Below are 20,820 nucleotides of genomic sequence, written 5' to 3' on the forward strand. Positions count from 1 at the left end.
CGAAGTTGTTAGAGCTTAACATTTATCAAGGGTTCATTATACAACTTGTGATTGTTATCATTCACATTTTGCTCCATTAGGTTTTTGTTCCAACCTTGTGTATATTATAAAAGTAAATTTTTCAAAAATGACGCATCACAAAATTTTGAGTGAAGAAGAATTTTTCAGTGAATTTTATGCAGATACTTTCTCTGATTGTCTCAGCAACATATATAATAATGTCTCAGAAGATGACAGTTCTTCGGAATATAGTTCTGATTCCGACGATGTGAATATTAGGCCAAGAAAAAGACAAAAAACCTTAGTGATTGGTTCTGATGTGGAAAGTAAAAATGAAACTCACGGTGCTAAAGAATGCTCCTTTGCTTCTATAGAAGAGTGGATTGAAGACATTTCACGCAAATTAGAAGACTTTACAGGTGTGGCAGGTGTAACTATTGAATGTAAATAACCTGCAAAGTAATAGTGAAATAACAGAATTAATTTTTGGCCAGCCAAAATAAAAATCGCCGGTCATGGGCATTAGTTTCTGCAAAAATCCCCTGGTCAATAGTGAGTTAATCTCGGGACTTCCCTGGTGGTGCAGTGGTTAAGAATCCACCTGCCAATACAGGGGACATGGGTTCGAGCCCTGGTCCTGGAAGATCCCACATGCCGCGAAGCAACTAAGCCCATGAGTCACAACTACTGAGCCTGCGCTCTACAGCCTGCAAGCCACAACTACTGAGCCCGCATGCCACAACTACTGAAGCCTGAGCACTTAGAGCTTGTGCCCCGAAACAAGAGAAGCCACTGCAATGAGAAACCTGTGCACCACAACAAAGAGTAGCCCCCGCTCGCTGCACTAGAGAAAGCCCACGTGCAGCAACAAAGACCCAACGCAGCCGATAAATAAATTTATTAAAATAAATAAATAAAATGCCAATACGATCATGTATTTTAAAAAAATGAGTTAATCTCTAACTTAGTCTCTGATCTCCCAATCTGGAATCACTCTCCTTTTGTCTAAAGAACACCTTTCAGAATTTCCTTCAGTGTGGATATGCTGGTAGCAAGCTCAGTTTTTGTTTGAAATGTCTTTATTTTTCTTTCATTCGTAAGAGATATGTTTGCCAGATAAAGAATTTAACTTGACAGTTATTTTCTTTCAGTACGTTGAAGCTATCCATATACTGTCTTCTGGCTTCTGTTGTTGCTGTAGAAAACTTAACTGTCTAAAAGGTCTTCGAATGTGTTTTTCTCATTTTGCTTTAAGTTATTATCTTTGTCTTTGGTTTTTTACAGATTTGGGAATCACAGGGTTTCTTGAATCTCTGGACTTATATCTTTCAAATATTGCTTCTACCCCATTCTCTCTTCTCTCCTTCTGGGACCCCACGAAAAGTACATTATATGTTAAAACTGTATCCTCTTAAAATTTTTTCTTTTTTTTGTATTATTATTTTAACAGCAGTTTATTTATTTATTTATTTTTGCTGTGTTGGGTCTTCATTTCTGTGCGTGGGCTTTCTCTAGTTGTGGCAAGCGGGGGCCACTCTTCATTGCGGTGCGCGGGCCTCTCACTATCGCGGCCTCTCTTGTTGCGGAGCACAGGCTCCAGATGCGCAGGCTCAGTAGTTGTGGCTCACGGGCCTAGTTGCTCCGCGGCATGTGGGAACCTCCCAGACCAGGGGTCAAACCCGTGTCCCCTGCATTAGCAGGCAGATTCTCTACCACTGCGCCACCAGGGAAGTCCTGTATTATATTTTTAATCTTGTATTCTCTTTTGTTTTTATCAGTTCCAAAATTTCTATTTGATTCTTTTTCACATTTGTTATGTCATATTTTTTGAAAATATACTTTCCAGTTCCCTTCTAAAATTTTCAAGCCTGTCTTTTATCCCTAGAACATAATAAACAAATGTTTTATAGTCTGTCTGATAATTCTAAAATCTGGAGTCCCTATGATCTCTTCCTTGCTTCTGCTGGTTCTCACTCATATTGTGTATCTAGTTATCTTTCTTTCTTTGCTGAGCACTTTATCTTAAAACTTTATTGTAGAAATAATTTGAGATCTAGTCTGATTTTATCTTCTTCCAGAGAGAATTTTCATTTGGTTTTGCCAGGTGGCTGAAGGCAACAGAATTCCTTATTCCATATTCAAAATTTTAGGTTTCCCTTGGCCAACCAGAAAAGAAGTCAGGCTACAGACCTCGTAAGAACAGTTTTCCTTCTAGTTCACCCTCACACCCAGGGTGTAGTCCTTTGAAATGCTGACCTAATGCAAGAGTTGTTTACCAGGTACCAGGTTCCACAACCTCTGCAAGAGCTGAATTGATATTATAGAGATATAGGTAGATATCTAGATATCTATAGATAAATAAGCATGTGGCTATTACCACCCAGTGTGCCCAGTGATCTCTGCATCATAGTATTTACACACTTGGGAAGGCCCCTCCTACATTGTACCAGCGTTAGTCTCTGTGACCAATGGTAGAAGTGATGGTATATCATAAGATTATAAAAGGTTATAAAAGACTGGCCTCTGTCTTGGGTTCTCTCTCAGTCTGGGGGAAGCAAGCTTCTACAGTGTAAGCAGTCCCAACCAGAGGCCTTCAGCCAAGAGCCGACAAGGAACTGAAGCCTGACAACCATACAAATGAGCTTGGAATTGGATTCTCCAGTCCTATTTGAGCTCTCTGTCCAACAGTTTGTGACTACAAACTCCTGAGACCCTGAGCCAGAATCAGAACACAGCTGAGCTGCTTCCAGATTCCTGACCCACAGAAATTGTATGATGATAAATATGTTTGTGTTTTAAGCTGCTGAGTTTTAGGGTGACTTGTTATGCAGTAGATAACTAAAACACCCGGCTTTTCAAATTGTCTTCAGCAAAGAGTTCGTCTGCATTAACTACTCTGTTGTTCCTGGAAGCAGAACTTTTGACATTCTGTTTATTTTTCTCCTTCCCTAACATCTTCAGGATTGGGGAAATTTTTAAATTCCATTTTACCTTTAAGTGTTTCAGAAGTTATACACTCTATTCCTATCCATTTAGTGGTTATGCTTAAAGTGTTAACATGACTACTTCAAGAACAATATACTGAACTTAAAACTAAACTCTGATCATACTCTCCCATCTTAAATGTTATAGTGAATATTTTAACTACTTTGGCTTTTACTTTCCAAATTAAACATTTTTATTTTTTATACAGTTAATGTTTTCATTAGATTTATCCACATATTTACTTTTTTCACCCTTCCTTCTTGAATTTCAGGCTTCCTTTTGGATAATTTTCTACCTTTTTTGAAGTACATTCTTTAGAGGTTTTTCTAGTAAGAATCTGTTGGTGATAAACTCTCACTTTGCTTTTCTGTAAATATTTTTTGCCTTCATTATTGAATAAAAGTTTAGCTAGATACATAATTCTGGCTTTACACCTATTTTTTCAATCAGTTGAGATGTTAAGGACTTCTATTTTTTACTCTACTCTTTTACTTTACTGTTCAGCTACTCTACTGACTTCTGGTTTTCATTGTTGCTATTGAGAAACCTGTTATACGTCTATTTGCGATTTTTTAAGTAGATAATATTTTACATCTGATTTTTTTTTTTTTTTTTTTTTTGGCCGCACCGCATGTGGGATCTTAATTCCCTGACCAGGGATCAAACCTGTGCCCCCTGCAGTGGAAGCAGAGTCTTAACCACTGGACCTCCAGGGAAGTCTCTATACCTGATTATTTTAAACACTTCTCCTTGTCTTGAGGGTTCTGATGTTCCACCAACATGTGTCTTAATGTTGATTTTGTTTATCCTACTTGCATTCATGTGCTTCCTGAATCTGAGACTCATGTCTTACATAAGTTTTGGAAAATTCTCAGACACTATATTGTCAAACATAGGCCTCTCCTCAATTTTCTCCATTTTATTGTTCTGGAACTCTAAATAGACCTCCTTGTTCTATCTTTCCTATGTCTTAACTTCTCTAATTTCTCTCTTCTATAGTCTACCATTTGTTTTCCATATTACCTTTAGTAATTTCTTTATATCTACCTTCCAGTTCATTATTCTTTCATTTGTGTTTTTAAAAACTGTTTTTAAAATGTGCTTTGTGGCCCATTCTTTTGAGTTTTTAATGTGGGATGGCTGGCCATATTTATTTATTTTATATTTTTTAAAAACCAATTAATCTATAATCCAATCACTCAAATATTATCAAAAACCTCCATCTACCTATATGCTCCTCCTCATTCCATTCCCTGGCCTGCCCTCTCAGAATTACAGTATGTATTTGTGTTTATCATTTCCTTTAGTTGTAGCTATGGCTTAGATTTGCTGGTCCTTGAATTTTCTATAAAGCTTATCATACTATATTAAGTTTATTTCAATGATTATAACTTTCCTTTACCCCAGTTATCTTTGGCTCTTTTTAAAATCTGCCACATTATTTTTGATAGTCCCTTGTTTGTTGCACGTTTTTGTTTATCTAAATGTTTTCAATGTCATTTCATACTATACGTTGTAAAGATAAATAAAAATTATTTTTTCTGTTTATAAAGGAAAAAGAAACCATTTCCGCTCTCTCCCTCCTTCTAAGAGTGTTTCCTAGGAAAATCTAAAGAGCCTAAATTCTCACTCTAACCTTTTGGAATGTAACTAAGTCTCTCTGAAGGCCTGGGCTTCAACTGTTTTGAAATGTAAACACCTCGGAAGATACAGCTTCACCTTGGGAGCTTAATGTAGGTGTAACCATTTGTTTCTCAGGAAAATAAAAGTTTTATTTTTCTTTTGAATGAGGACAACTAATTAAACAAATGGCTACCACAAATCCCAAGTGAACTTAGGGTGAAGGAATGTGAAAAAAGAAAAACTTAACTAAGAAGGATCTGGCCACAAACTGTGATGTCAAATCCTCCTATGGAAAACAAGTTACTATTAATCCAAATAATAAGTGATAGTCGTGCTGCCAAATGGAAAATAGGGTACTACTGATCCCAAAGCCCCATGTTATATGCTAGCTAAAAACAGCGTGAGAGAAAAGGATTATAATTAGCTTAGCTGTATAAATTGTGTGAGGTCTTATTCTGATTTGGTAGTTTCTTGTGGATTACCTATATACAGCTATTTTATAATGTGCTTATTCAACAATAAATGTGTTTGCTTTCTTTCCACAGTGATGTGAAGAGGTCTCTCTTTGTTGATAAGGTTTTTACTTCCCCAACGATATCTAATAATTCCAACACCTATGGACTGTAATTTTTCTCTTTGTTGTTTCTCATCATCATCTCATGCTTGGCATTTCTTAAGAGTGTGGGAATTCAAGGGGCCTCGGTTGAGACATTCCTCTGGAAATTTGAGTTTGTTTTTGCCAGACACCAGAATACACTGCCCATACACAACTACTTTGCTCATTTTTCTGCTAGAGGTTCCTTAGACCATGCAGGTAAAACAAAATCAAACCCTAAACCTGCATGAGGGCAGACCTGTGGTTATGAATTATCAGGGGATACTTTTTCCTCCCACCCAGTACCTAAGGCCAAGCCAGACAAGACTAACTTGGTTCTTCCCTTTGCCAGTAAGCAGACTATATTTTATCCTTTAGATTCAAGTGTTCTAGTGTTATGCAGGGGTCTCAGCCAACCTTCCCCTCCCCTCTCCCCCACTCCTCCCTTGTATAAGCTTTACTTCTATTCCACAGAGCAGCTCTTAAAACCTAAGGCTCTTTCACTTCAGCAAACGTCCATAAGGTGGCTCTAGAAATCAGCTTATGCTTATCACAGTTTTCAGTTCTTATTCCCTGCCTCACCCCTGCCCCCAACCAGATTCCCTCACTTTCTTGCAACCTCATTATAGTTTGATTTGAGGGGGTGGTATTTTACTCGATTTTTTTCACCACGAAGGTTTTTAAAAATATGTCACCCATTGTGTTGCTGGAAGGAGAAATCTAAGGCATTTGTTTTATAATGGTTATACCTCTTACCAGCCACTACTCTAGGAAAAGATGGAGGTAGAGAGAACAGATATATGAGTATGAAACAGAGCAACTTGCAGAATATTACTGTTCTCCTCAACTAATTCTCTCAGGTATCTTGAATATACTGTAAGCACTATGAATCTCTTTAGAACCTGAATACATGATATTAAGCACAAATTTTATGGTATCTGCTTTACTACAGGAATGTGCCAAGTGTTCATTTTTGCTCTTGTTCTCTTTCTCCTCATTTTCCCAATACTTTCAATAACAAGACTCTTAATCCACAATTTCCTTAGTTAAAAGTATTAAGAACTTCTGTTTCTATTCTCCCCCTCATAGGAATAAACTTGAAATGTCAATCAATTCACTAGGCCAGTTGATTTATTGCTACTTCTACATGACCTGCAGCACCAGCACTATGCTGTTACTCCCCATCAGTCCATTGAACAAAGACTAGTAACTTCTGATACCACAAACACAGAAGATTTTAATAGGACAATTACCTATTTAAGGACCAAGTATTCCTTTAAGGGATATGGGCGGCAATATCAGGACTTGGCTTCAGAAGTATAGGCTGAATTTGCAAAGTGTTGCTAAGCTTGGTCTTTCAAAAACTTGGGTACCTAGCCAAATGAGCCTACTTCAGTAGTACACTTAAACACTACCTTGGTCCCCTCCAAAAGGCACAAAATGTCTTGAATATTCAAGTTGTGATTTCTGCTCTGTTTTATAGCACACTTCTGTGGCAGCAGTGTGTGAGATTAGAGAGAGGGAAATGGGAAATCGGGACACAGTTAGAAAACAATAAAAATAATCTAGTCATATGGGGAAATAAGTGGTCTGGAACAAAAATTATAGGAACTGTGGTTTAAGAGGGATCTGAGGCAATCTAGGTTAACCTCCTGGTATCTATTGCTTAATCTGGAGGCGAGAGGAAGATGGTAGAATGTTAGCTCCACCAGAGAAGTCGTCCCTACTGATTTACTCCACGTTTCTAGACAGTGCCTGGCTCATAATATGCATTCAATATACACTTGACTGAATGAATACGGCAGCCTTAGACAGAATATGGGAAAGGAGGAAAAATGCATTCGAACTCGGGGGCTTAATTTGAGGGAGAAGGGAGTCGAGAAATTTCCCACTGACAAAACGGAGCATGTCAGGAAGGGGAGCTAGTTCTGGAGGAAAAGTATGATTACTGGAAGTTGTAGTGATCAAAACTGCATTTCTAATATTAGAATTAGAATTTCTAATATTAGTTACCCAATAAGGGGTTATTTATCTAAAGGCCAGCCACACTAGCTTACTTGAACATGACCTTCGCCTAGGTTAGCTGGGATGCAAATTCTCTCTAGATTTCCAAGAATTCTCTAACCACGTAAAAATGTTTCTTCCTGGAGGCTGTTCGCACACACTCCTCCCTCTTTCTGCACACAAACGCGAGAAGCAGGTGTTGGCAGAAAAGAAGCCGGCAGCTGAAGGACCAGAGCTATAATCCAGTCTCTGCCTCAACTGCCGCACCTGCCCCTGTCTTCTGGGCTCCACCAAGGGGAGATTTGGAAGAAGATGACTTAAAGTCACAGGGTGTAAGCAAAACCAGAACAAGGTCAGGAGCTCGTGTCCAACTCTTTAACTCCCGGTTCCGGGTTATTTCTCTGGGGTGCATCTGGCGCCAGCCGCGGAAATACGACCGAGTCTGGGTAAAGGTCGCCAGGTGAAGGGATGATAGCCAGGAGACCTCTACGTTTGTCAAAGTTGACCGTCTCCCTCTAAGCAGGCAAAACGTGCGGCTCAAACAGCATTAAGTCAACCAGCAGGAGACCCGTTACCTTACAGGCTAACGCCCTCGATCCACCCCTCGACTCCGCTCCACCCTCCCCGTCGGCACGCGCATGCACCCTAAGGCCCGAGGTTGACGTCAGCCCCTCCCGGCACAACCTCGGTGTCGTACCTCTAATGGCCTGTCGTAACTGCCTGGAGGGAAAGGCCGGGAGAGGAAGGGCATTCACGCTGTTCCCCTCACAGTAGTAGCAGGTATGCGCGCGCGCGGGGTCCTAACTCAGCCCCGGAGACCCGAGCCAATGGGGCGCGGCGACGTCACTACGTGTCAGTTCGCCGGGCCGCACGTCAGGAGGGCAGAGGGCGGAGCCAGTTTGGTTGCATTTTCACCCGTACATAGGCGCGGACCGGCGTGTCCTTGGGATTACAGAGCGGGACGTTTGGCTTGTGAGCGGGAACGGTTTAGTCGTACACGGAGAAAGAACGGTGGGCGCGGAGCGCGGAGGCCACGGCAGGCGAGAAACCGAGCCATGAGGGCGCGCGCCTGCGTGGGGGGCGCGCGGGTGGACTGAGGCCCGTGAGCGGGGGCCGGGTGGGGGACAGGGAATGGGGGGCCCTGGACTGCGCCCAGCCCGGCGGGCTACGGCGTGAGGTGGGGCGGGACCCTAATTAGGTCGTGGCGTGGTTTCGGTCAAGGTCCTGAAAGCTCGGAGGCGGCTTGTTCGCGGTTCCTTCTGAGACGCGGGCCCTCCGTTGTCGGAACTGCGGGGCTATGGCAGTGATAGACAAGATTTCCTCCGGAGTGAGGGCGGGAGTCGGTGGACGCTGCGCAGCGCGTCACGTCCTCTTTCCAAGAGAGCAAAAGCTGCTGCTCTTCCAATAAGTCATTACTTTTCCTGGCCACCTGTCGCTTCCCCCCTTAACCTGCTCAGGCACCTCGGAGAGGTAGGTTTCATCACAGTGTCCTTGAAACCGGCTTGGATGGATGACCTCGTGGTCTCCCCCGGGGATCCCAGAGCTGGAGAATGGGCATTCCCGGGGAGACCTCAAAAGCCTGCTGCTGGCCTCCCACCCACAGCAAGGCAATTTAGAGGGACCTGAGCAGGCTGAATCAACCATTATCTCCCTTTTTGTAAAAATGTATTTTGCCTTATCTTCAGAGGTGGCTTTAAATTGTAGTATGAATAATTAGACCGCCTTAAAAGTTGGAATTTTGGTGGTTTGGGTTTAATATATTCATAGTTCAGCTTATTCAGATTTGTGACTTTGTGACCTTGATGTCATCTTTTGAAATGGTTTTGAAGTAGGTTCCTAATTTGCTTTCATCACGTATGTCAACTGGAAAAAAATGCACAAAGTAAGAGCTGTAAGTTCTGTTTGGGGCAAAATGGGGACCAGAGACTGGGAGACAGCATTTCTTTTTTTTTTTTTTTTCTCGGCCCCAGCATGCGCTTGTGGGATCTTGGTTCCCCAGCCAGAGGTTATTTATCTAAAGGCCTCTTTTGCCAGTTTTTCCCAGACCACAGAGTGCCTCATTCCTGATCTCTACCCTGAACTTTTCAGGATGTGTTGAAGGTCAGCAGCTGCAGTGGCTTGTGCCTTAACGCTTGTAGAAGCAGATGTCAAGTGTCAATTTTTAGTTGACACACAGAGACGTGTTTTTAAGGAAGTTCTTCCAGATAGTGTTTTTTGTGTTAAAGAATCTTTTGCAAGTGAACTAAGTAAAACAAAATTCAACCTGGTATATAATGTCATAAGTTTGCAGTGCGTTAGTGGCTGGAGTTGATCATTGGTTTACACTTTTTTTACTTGGAGAAAAAATTAATTAATTGAGTCTTTCACTTTTAGATTTAAAAATGGGTGATATTGAGAAGGGCAAGAAGATTTTTGTTCAGAAGTGTGCCCAGTGCCATACTGTGGAAAAGGGAGGCAAGCACAAGACTGGGCCAAATCTCCATGGTCTGTTTGGGCGAAAGACAGGTCAGGCTGTCGGATTCTCTTACACAGATGCCAACAAGAACAAAGGTAAGAGGCGGGCCATTGTTAACTAACACAAGCACAAATTGCATGAATGTAACCTTTGGTAAACACTTTTTCAAGAGTGTGACATACTTAACAATACATCCCTCCTTGTTTAGGCATCACCTGGGGAGAGGAGACGCTGATGGAGTATTTGGAGAATCCCAAGAAGTACATCCCTGGAACAAAAATGATCTTCGCTGGCATTAAGAAGAAGTCAGAAAGGGCAGACTTGATAGCTTATCTCAAAAAAGCTACTAATGAGTAATAGTTGGCCACTGCCTTATTTATTATGAAACAGCTGTCTCATGACTTTTTATGTGTACCATATTTAAATTGATCTCATACACTAGAATTCAGGTCATGAATAGCTGATGTAATATTTCTGTCCTGATTTAAATAAGATTGGCTTGTGGCTAAATGAATATGGTCAGCTTTTTGAATTTTGATAGTAATTCTGGTTCAGCAAGTACTGTCAGTGTTTCCCCCTTCTAAAGAGATGATTAAACTTGAATAAGGAATGTTAAACTTTTCAGGGATATGGTGAATGCCTTCTCAAACCCTATAGGAGATTGGTTTTATATTTAGATTTCTATAACTGGTTATATTAATATATTTAAATATTGAGAAGCTCCCTTCACTGTCTCATAGACCAGCAAGATTCACCTGTGTTTCAAGTTGTGTTCATTCACCTGTTAAGGCAAGGGCTGAAGATACACTGACAATGTCCACTTTATCTTTTTGGTCTTAAATATGCCAATTTAATTAAAATTCTCCATCTAAAATATTGCGTTTTACTTAAGGGCATTTTAGTGTGGTTTATGTATAGCATCAGATAAAGAATATTTAGTACTTCTCACATTTTAGAGATGATCTTTAAGATCAGATGTTTTTAAAATTCACTGTGACATGATAGGTTGGGAAACTTGCTTGTGAATTCTTTACAAAGTCAGACTAAGTTATAATTCAGGATTGTCTTTTAAACAGGTATTCAGAAACACAACTGTAGAACTACTGTAGGTATGTGATTGGTAATGATGCTTTTGCCAACTCAGAAGGGTTAAGGTAGAGGAGCTCTATCATTAGCACAGATTTGTAAATTATCTGATCATAAGGCTTGAGAATTAAAAACAAAGTCACAGATCATGATTTTTCTAATGTGCTTGATTTAATGACATACCAAGATGGTTGAAAAATATAATACCTCAAAATACGCAGCATTGTTACTAGTCATAGTACTAGATTGTGTTTACTTGGTCTTCTAGGACAGCCTGCCCTAGAACACTTCAGTAATCCACCCGGTTTCTTTGGCCAGAATGAGCACTGCAGCATTTATGCCAAATGTAGAAAGAAGAATGTGTTTCTGGCCATAGTTTTGTGGTATGTATAGTACATGGTTGTAGTATATGTACTAAATTATTTCATATACAGTTTGTGCTGTACATGTTTAGAGTAGTCCCTAGAAATTTTATGGAATGGTGAGCTTGAACTAAGCCATAACGAATACTGAGAGAAATTCTCGGTGGGGGAAGTAAGTCTGTGCCGGTGGTGAGAGCCATCTCTTTGTGTGACAGTGAGGAAACCAGGAAGAAGCCTTATCAACAGTGATGGGGATGAGTAGGTAGGCCTGTAAGGCCTGGCAAAGCACTTTGTAACTTGTGAATCTTATTTTTAGTCATTGGAGAAATGTGAGAAAGTAGTCAGTCTGGAAACATGTGCAGAAACAGTTTGGGGAAGCAAAAGAAAGCCTGCTGTAATTCAGGTGGTATCCAGAGATGGTGTAGCAGTTAGCTTCTGAGAGAGTTCTGGACCAATATGGGAAGACATGGAGACCAGGGAACTGATTTATTTCTGTGTTTCCCAAGTCAACTAAGGCCTATGCTGGCAGAGAATTGCTGAGTCCCTGCTGCTTTCTAGGCCAGTTGTACTCAATAAGTGCCTCTAGTGATTTATAAGTTCCTATAGTTAATTCCAAAGAAGGGACATTCCTAGCTGTAAGGGGTGTGTGCTCTCTTAGAAATAAAGAAACCCAAAAAGCTAGCACTGTATAACCCACATGTCTTCATTCCTAGTGTCTCTTCATAGGTGGCTTGGTGAGTAGTATCAAAAGTGAGAGCCAGGTGTATTTAAGAAGTGTTTCTTCCAGGTGCCCCCTGTATTCTGGATTTTGTCTAGAATAGCACTATCCAATACAACTTTCTGTGATGACAGACTGAATATGTGCTGTCCAGTTAGCCACCAACCAGGTGTAGTTACGGAATTTGGGTAGTGTGGCTACAGAACTGAATTTTTAATTTTATTCAGCGTTAATGAGTTTAGGTTTGCGTAGCCACATATGGCGAGAGTGTTAACAGCACAGGTCCAGAACTAGAACCATGCGTGGTCTATAACAAAAGTGCTTCCTCTGAACTCTTTGTTTTCCTAATCTAGGATTCTTACACTAAGTGCCCTTGAACACTGATTCCAATTCCTGTCTCTAAATCTGATATGTTCACCTTTATAATTTTACCATACATTCTACATATTCCATTCATAAGTTGGCAATTTATTTTAGTTAGGTGTTATTCTCATGGTATGTAGGGATACACCTTTTTGTCATCCTTTTCCTCAAACTTTTCTTCAGTTTCTTTTTTATTTTTTTTTAAATTTATTTTTGGCTGCTCTGGGTTTTCGTTGCTGTGCACGGGCATTCTCTAGTGTGGTGAGCAGGGGCTACTCTTCATTGCGGTGCACGGGCTTCTCATTGTGGTGGGTTCTCTTGTTGCGGAGCACGGGCTTCAGTAGTTGTGGCTCATGGGCTCTAGAGCTCAGGCTCTGTAGTTGTGGCACACAGGCTTAGTTGCTCCATGGCATGTGGGATCTTCTCGGACCAGGGCTCAAACCCGTGTTCCCTGCATTGGCAGGCGGATTCTTAACCACTGCACCACCAGGGAAGTCCCTCTTCAGTTTCTTTATAGACATTATATTGTACCTTTTCGCTTTAACCCCTAAAGATTGTTGTAAATTGAAAAGGGTGTGATGAAATTCACATGCTGTCTATGAAGAGGCCTTACCAGTGGCTCGCCCTCCCCAGTTGACTAGGCTAAAGCTATTTCATTTCAGTCAAGGTCACACAAGAGTAAACCAAAACCAACTTAGCTACAACTTAGCTTCATTTCTGGTGATGAGATCTTCTGGCTCTTCATATTAGAGTACCTTGAGATACCAAGTAAGATTGCTGAGCACAGAATAAGAGTGGCTATTATGGTACAGTTCATACAGGCAAGGCTGATACCTATATGAACTAAAGTTGGCTATTTTAGTCACATTAGAGGTCTCAGTATTGGAACTGGAAGAGATCTTAGAGATTCTTAGAATCCAGCTGCACTATTATACAGATGAGAGGTGAAATTAACCTTTTTTAGGCTCAGGGAACTATGGGAACTACTCAATTGAGCTGGACCACTAACAGGACCTTGTAGTCCAACCTAGCAAATCACAGAGCAGGGGAACTGAGGCATATGGCAGATACCTGGGTTTGGAGAGGAATAGGGTTAGTAACACCTATTAGTAACTCAGTCCTGAAACACCCCTACAGTGAGCTGTGACACCTTCCTCTTGAGGGGCTGAGGTATGCTGTGGGCAGGAGGCAAGTAGCCTGGGGTGGGACATAGCCCATACCCTTTCCAGAGTGTTGCTCCCTTCCCACATGTGAGGAGCCCTCCTGCCTGGGAGCTTACTTGAGGGGTTCTGGACCCAAAGTGACCATAGTCAGGTGCTCTTGCTCCAGTGACCTGGTCACAAAGTCCTCACTTAGGGGAGGGGAGCATGCCCTGCCTCCTTTTCCATCCCTCTGGATTTGTTACCATTTTTCTTGCACTCAACACCTGCCAATAAAGATTGTCTACACTGTAAAATAGATAGCTAATGGGAAGCAGCCGCATAGCACAGGGAGACCAGCTTGGTGCTTTGTGACCACCTAGAGGGGTGGGATAGGGAGGGTGGGAGGGAGACGCAAGAGGGAGGGGATATGGGGATATATGTATACGTATAGCTGATTCACTTTATTATAAAGCAGAAACACCATTGTAAAGCAATTCTACTCCAATAAAGATGTTAAAAAACTGTATACTAAGAAAGATTAAAGAAAAAAAAAAACAACACATATTTACACTGGAAAAAACTAGCTGAGTGACATAGCTGAAACCACCACCAAGATACTTTGACCACAGTTTGGTCTTAGTCTAACCCCATTTTACCAGACATATTAATGGGCTGCTTCCTTTTTGCTTTTTTTTTTTTTTTTTTTGCTGTACGCGGGCGTCTGTGGCCTCTCCCGTTGCGGAGCACAGGCTCCGAATGCGCAGGCTCAGCGGCCATGGCTCACGGGCCCAGGCGCTCCGCGGCATGTGGGATCTTCCCGGACCGGAGCCCGAACCCATGTACCCTACATCGGCAGGCGGACTCCCAACCACTGCGCCACCAGGGAAGCCGTTACTCTTTCTTTATTCATTAGAAATGTGCCTGTGTTCACATTGGTGCCATTAAATATGTGTCTATAGCTGGAAGTCTCCTTTGAAAAACGACCATTGGACTAGTTAATTTTATTTGAGGTGTAACAAAGAATGCTGGGTTTGGGATTGGAAAATACATGTTTAGAGTAGGGGTTAGTAAGCAGCCCATTGTCCCAAAGTTTTTGTAAATAAAACTTTATTGGAACATGGCCACATTTATTCATTTATGTCTTATCTAGGGCTGCTTTTGTGCTACAACATCAGAATTGAGTAGCTGCAACAGACTATGGCCCACAAAGCCTAAAATAGTGACTGGTGCTCACAGAAGTTCTCGGCCCCTGGTTTAGAGCTTTGCAGTTACTTTTTTTCTGCCATCTGGAGAACAGGAATAACCTGTACCTCATAAGATTGCTGTTGAGCGTTCACTGAGTGGCATCTGAAAGCTCTCAACTGGTAAGCACTGAAATAATTTATTTTATATCCTCATCAAATTCCTTGAAAGTGGAAAATTCACATAGTGGAAAATTAGGTTAGCAGTTACCCAATTGTCGTGTCTAGCTTTCTTTTCTATTCTCAATGGCTCTGATGACTCTAGGACATTTGACACCCTAGACTGCTCTTATTTTTTTTACCTCCCTCATTTAAATTAATTTCACATACTCATGGAATAAAATACATAGGCATCATAAAACCTTTATACACATATAGCTGTAACTGTCTCTTAGTAATCCAAATCAGCATGGCATTTTACCCAAATTCTAGTCCCATCACTAAATTGCTTTATAGTTATAATGTATATTCACATTTCATTTCATCCTCACTAACTCATAAGGTATGTGGAACAAGAATTGTCCCTATTTTATAGCTAAGTAAATAGGCTCAGGTTGTTACTGCCAAAGGTCACACACAGGTACATTACCTTGGTAGTATCACATGTACTGACACTGCCTTTTCATGGTTACGAAACTTCATATTAGGTGAGTCATCTCTATTAGCCTCTTTTTTTTTTTTTTAATTTATTTTTGGCTACGTTGGGTCTTCATTTGCTGCTCGCAGGCTTTCTCTAGTTGTGGCGAGCAGGGGCCACTCTTCATGGTGACAGGCGGGCTTTTCATTGCGGTGGCTTCTTGTTGAAGAGCACGGGCTCTAGGCACACAGACTTCAGTAGTTGTGGCACGTGGGCTCAGTAGTTGTGGCTCTCAGGCTATAGAGCATAGGCTCAGTAGTTGTGGCACACGGGCTTAGTTGCTCCACGGCATGTGGGATCTTCCCGGACCAGGGCTCGAACCTGTGTCCCCTGCATCGGCAGGCAGATTCTTAGCCACTGCACCACCAGGGAAGTCCCTATTAGCCTCTTTATATAACTCCCACACGTCCTTTTGTTGCTAAAGACAGGGCCTTTAGCACTAGGCCTCTGCACTAATGCAGCCCTCACAAGTGGAGCCTACATGTTCTTCACACTGTCCACAGCAGAGGCTTTGTGGTCTTGGTATCTTCCAGATCTGCATTCTCCATTTCCACACCTGATTCTGGGTACTGTTTGAGAAAATCACACACTTCTATTGATTGCACCCCTGTAAACTTATCTTTGATTCAACTGAATCAGCAGAAACCCTGTGCAATTGTCCTATTATATATTCATTCTCTCCCTGTTTTCCTCGTGGTTAATTTAGAAGGTCATCATGCTCCTCAAGCTTGTATCACTGGTCTCCCCTGCTCTCACAGCAGATGACCTTGCCTCCCATTTCAGATAGGAATTTTCTACTTCCTGAATACAAGGAAGGTTTTTGTCAAAACCTTTGAACTTCACAGAACTTCTTTCTGTGAAGTTCTAGGCATCATAAAACCTTTTGTCCCTACCTTCAACAATGTTGTTCTTAATTCAGATATGATTCAGAATGTTCAGTTACATCGAAACGTAGCTCCAGATGTTACAGATGCCCCAGCATGGTCAATCTAACACCCATTCCCAACCCCCTTGTCCTCTGCCTCCCTCTCCCATAGAAAATGAAAGATAAAAATGCTTGCTTTCATTTCAGTGCAGGAACTTTGCATTGGGAGCTACACTCCAACAGAACACGTTCACTGCCTAAGTTCTGGAAATTATGGCTTTTCTTATTCAGTTTATAAGTTTAATGAAATTCAGGATACCTACCTGAATCAGGCAGGGGTAATACGTCTGGACCAAGAGATGACAAATCTTTCCAGTTTGCGATAATAGGGGAAATCTATAGATTTCTGAGTCACCTGCCTATGGTATGAGTTGGGGCATGCCGTATTGTCTGTAAGACAAGAATTTCTTGTTCTTTTTACTGCTTAATGTTGGAAGACAGCCTAAGGGTCTGATTTCTCTGTTGATGCTGCTTAACAGAATCGTAGACACATTAGCTCTTCTGTGCCTTAAGTTTCCTCATCTGCAAACTGACCTTAATTATATTAGTCCTTAGGGTTATTGTGAGGCATACACAAGTGAATGTGCTTGGCGTGTTGCCTTGCACTCAGTAAATCCTTAAATGTTAGCTAATTTTGAACTGGTTGGACAGGGCAATTTGTCAAATTAACAGTTGGGCAGATTGCATGGAAGGGAGAGGACGCTTACTGGAATGACTTTTTTTAACTGAAGTGATGTAGTGGGAGAGAAGTGCCTGGAATTAGAGATTTATATCCATGACTCAGGTCCATAATTCTAATAACTCACTCATGAGGTGATGTCTCATTCTCTGTTAGTGACCAGGACCAAGAATCAATGAAGTACAACCTTCACCAATGCCATTTACTTTGAGAGCTTTTTTGAGACGTTTGGTCAAAAGGTTAAATGGGCACCTAATTTTCATAGACTCATCATCTAAATATGTCTAACTTTTCCAGTAACCTAACAGACATAGTTTTGTTTTGTTTTGTTTTGTTTTGTTTTTTTGTGGTACGCGGGCCTCTCACCGGTGCGGCCCCTCCTGCCGCGGAGCACAGGCTCCGGACGCGCAGGCCCAGTGGCTACGGCCCACGGGCCCAGCCGTTCCGCGGCACGCGGGATCCTCCCGGACCAGGGCACGAACCCGTGCCCCCCACATCGGCAGGCAGAATCCCAACTGCTGTGCCACCAGGGAAGCCCAACAGACATAGTTTTTAATACTGTATTTACTAGGATTATGCCAGCCCTAACCAACTTGTCCTGAACCTTTGAGGGTAATCTCAAGAAAGGAGACATATCAATATGGAAATACATGCATTAGAGGCAGTTTAGAGTAGGAAATGTTTAGGAGGTTGGCTCCAGCCCACCACTATTCCCTGTCCCAGAAAGATTTATCTGTAGGCTTAATCCAGGTTATAGCAGAGTCCACCTGTAAGCTTCTTACCTCACAATGGTTGCTAACTTGTCTTGAGTAATATTCAGTAGTTATAGGGCTAAAGAATGTTGGTTCTGGAAACCAGCACCTCATATAATTCTTGGATGGGGCATGTGTGATATAAGAAAATATCACTATGCTAGCCAAACAAACACTGTATGCTGTGTACACAGGTTAGAGACTGGGAAGAGATCTATGAGAAGACTTTTAACTTACAAGCCTCCTGAATCAGACTAGGTTAGGAGACTTAATTTTTTTGGTATGCACGTAATAATATTAAGGGGAAAAAAAAGATATTTAAAGAACCAATGCTTACAAATAAATAACCTAAATTTACACTTAAAGGAACCAGAAAAAGAAGAACAAACAAAACCCAAAGTTAGTAGAAGGAAAGAAGTAATAAAGATCAGAGCAGATATAATGAAATAGAGACAGAGAGAGAGGAAGAAGGAAAGAAAGAAACTAAGAGTTGGTTCTTTGAAAAGATAAACAAAATTGATAAACCTTTAGTCAGACTCATCCTTAAAAAAGAAAGAGGGCCCAAGTAAAATCAAGAATGAATGAGAAGCCTCTTTCAACTGACACCACAGAAATATAAAGGGTCATAAGAGATTACCATGAACAACTATACATCAATAAAATGGACAACTGAGAAGAAATGGATAAATTCCTAGAAATATACAAACTCCCAAGACCAAGTCAGGAGGAAGTAGAAAATATGAACAGACCAATTACCAGTAATGAAATTGAATCAGTGATTAAAAAAAGAAAAACAAAAATACTCCTAATGAGCAGAAGTCCAGGACCAGATGGCTTTACAGGTGACTTCTACCAAACACTTAAAGAAGAGTTAATTCATCCTTCGCAAACTATTCTGGAAAGTTGAAGAGGAAGAAATGCTTCCAAATTCATTCAATGAGACCAGCATCACCCTGATACCAAAACCAGACAAAGCTGTAAAAAAAAAAAAAAAAAAAATTACAGGTCAATATCATGGATGAACATAGATGCAAAATTCAACAAAATATTAGCAAACTGAATTCAACAATACAGTAAAAGGATCATATATGATGATCAAGTGGGATTTATTACAGGGATGCAAGGTTGGTTCAATATATGTAAATAAATCAATGGGATACACCACATTAACAAAATGGAGAATAAAAATCACATGATCCTCTCAATAAATGTCAAAATTAAACATCCATGCATGATAAAAACTCATCTAAGTGGGTATAGAGGGAACATATCTCAACAAAATAAAGGCCGTTTCTGACAAACTCACACCTAACATCACAATAGTGAAAAGCTAAAAGACTTTCCTCTAAATTCAGGAAGAAGACAAGGATGCCTGCTTTCACCATTTCTATTTAACAGTATTGGAAGTCCTAGCCACAGCAATCAGATAAGTAAAAGAAAGAAAAGGCATCCAAATTGTAAGGAAAGAAGTAAAACTCCCTATTTGCAGATGATGATACTATATCTAGAAAATCCTAAAGATGTCACAAAAAAAACTGTTAGAACTAATAAATGAATTAAGTAAAGTTGCAGGATACAAAATTAATATACAGAAATCTGTTGCATTGCTATACACTAACAATGAACTGGTAGAAGGAAAAAATAAGGAAACAGTCCTACTTACAATTGCATCAAAAAGAATACCTAGGAATAAATCTGACCAAGGAGGTAAAAGACCTGTACTTGGAAAACTGTAAGACATTGATGAAAGAAATTGAAGACAACACAAATATATACTGTGCTCATGGATTGGAAGAATTAATATTGTTAACATGACCATACTACCCAAGGCAATCTAGAGAGTCAATACAATCCCTATCAAAATACCAGTGGCGTTTTCCACAGAACTAGACCAAATTCTAAAATTTGTGTGAAAACCTAAAAGACCCCAAGTTGTTTTGTCTTTCTCAAAACAACCTTGAGAAAGAACAAAGCTGGAGATATCACACTCCCTGATTTCAATATTACAAAGCTACAGTCATTGAAACAGTATGGTCCTGGCACAAAAACAGACCCATTGATCAATGGAACAGAATAGAGAGTCCAGAAATGAACCCACACTTATATGGGCAATTAATCTATAACAAAGGAGGCAGAATATGCAATGGGGAAAAGACAGTCTCTTCAATAAGTGGCATTGGGAAAACTGGACAACTACATGTAAAAGAACCAAATTGGATTACTTTCTCACACTATACACAAAAGTAAACTCAAAATGGATTAAAGATTTAAATGTAAGACCTGAAACCATAAAACTTCTAGAAGAAAACATAAGCAGTATGCTCTTTGACATTAGTCTTAACAATATTCTTTTGGAAATGTCTCCTAAGGCAAAGGCAACAAAAACAAAAATAAGCAAGTGGGACAACATCAAACTAAAAAGCTTTTGCACAGCAAAGGAGACTGTTAACAAAACGAAAAGGTTACCTACTGAATGGGAGAAGGTATTTGCAAAGGATATATCTGATAAGATGTTAATATCTAAAATATACAAATAACTTATACAACTCAACATAAAAAAAAACAAACCCAACTTGATTGAAAAATGGGCAAAGGACTTGAATAGGCATGTTTCCAAAGAAGACTTACAGATGGGCAACAGGTGCATAGAAAGATGCTCAACATCACTAATCATCAGGTAAATGCAAATCAAAACCACAATGAGATAACACCTCACACCTGTCAGAATAGCTATTATCAAAAACACAAGAAATAGCAAGTGTTGGGGAAGGATGTGGAGAAAAGGGAACGTGTGTGTTGTTAGTGGGAGTGTAAGTTGGTGCAGCCACTATGGAAAACAGTATGGAGTTTCCTCAAAAAATTATAAAATGGAAATACCATATGACCCAGCAATTCCACTTCTGGATATTTTTCTGAAGAAAACAGAAATGCTAATTTGAAAAAATATATGCACCCCTATATTCACTGAAGCATTATTTACAATAGCCAACATATGGAAGCAACCTAAGTGTCCATAAATAAATGAATGGATAGAGAAGATGTGCTATAGCTACACAATGGAATATTACTCAGCCATAAAAAAGAGTGAAATCTTGCTATTTGTGAAAATATGAATAGGCCTAGAGGGTATTATGCTAAGTGAAATGTCAGAGAAAGACACATACCATATGATTTGACTTATATGTGAAATCTAAAAAACAAAACAAATGGACAAACAGTAAAACAAACATCATAAATACAGAGAACAAACAGG

The 20,820-nt window shown here is 40.5% G+C and overlaps 1 protein-coding gene and 2 long non-coding RNA genes across 5 annotated transcripts in view; 2 read left to right on the forward strand and 1 right to left on the reverse strand.

Annotated features, from left to right (window-relative positions):
- Nucleotides 1-8,032, reverse strand: part of LOC117199845 (uncharacterized) — a 342,114-nt gene extending 334,082 nt beyond the window's left edge. For both annotated transcript variants that reach the window (XR_004481185.2, XR_007479196.1), the window contains exons 1-2: nucleotides 7,905-8,032; nucleotides 344-452 (exon numbers count right to left, since the gene is read on the reverse strand). This is a non-coding gene — a long non-coding RNA (uncharacterized LOC117199845). The remainder of the gene's footprint in view (nucleotides 1-343; nucleotides 453-7,904) is intronic.
- A 43-nt stretch (nucleotides 8,033-8,075) lies between these two features.
- On the forward strand, nucleotides 8,076-10,897 carry LOC101283052 (cytochrome c). Of its 2 annotated transcripts, none has more exons than XM_004265648.4 (3): nucleotides 8,076-8,218; nucleotides 9,581-9,757; nucleotides 9,871-10,897. In XM_004265648.4, exons 2-3 carry the CDS (start codon nucleotides 9,589-9,591, stop codon nucleotides 10,017-10,019), a joined length of 318 nt encoding a protein of 105 aa, XP_004265696.1. In that variant the 5' UTR covers nucleotides 8,076-8,218; nucleotides 9,581-9,588; the 3' UTR covers nucleotides 10,020-10,897. The 2 variants fall into 2 exon arrangements, with proteins under 2 accessions (XP_004265696.1, XP_033276456.1); XM_033420565.2 differs by having other exon boundaries at nucleotides 8,093-8,247.
- Nucleotides 10,898-14,705: 3,808 nt separating this feature from the next.
- Nucleotides 14,706-20,820, forward strand: part of LOC125965391 (uncharacterized) — a 45,223-nt gene continuing 39,108 nt past the window's right edge. Inside the window, exon 1 of the long non-coding RNA XR_007479206.1 lies at nucleotides 14,706-17,825. This is a non-coding gene — a long non-coding RNA (uncharacterized LOC125965391). The remainder of the gene's footprint in view (nucleotides 17,826-20,820) is intronic.

This window comes from Orcinus orca, chromosome 9 (genome assembly GCF_937001465.1).
Source record: "Orcinus orca chromosome 9, mOrcOrc1.1, whole genome shotgun sequence".
Taxonomy (NCBI): domain Eukaryota; kingdom Metazoa; phylum Chordata; class Mammalia; order Artiodactyla; family Delphinidae; genus Orcinus; species Orcinus orca.

Coding starts and splice junctions, on each gene's coding strand:
- LOC101283052 (XM_004265648.4), top strand. CDS start 9,589: ATGGGTGATATTGAGAAGGGCAAGAAGATTTTTGTTCAGAAGTGTGCC. Junction 9,758..9,870: donor AGATGCCAACAAGAACAAAG/GTAAGAGGCGGG, acceptor CTCCTTGTTTAG/GCATCACCTGGGGAGAGGAG.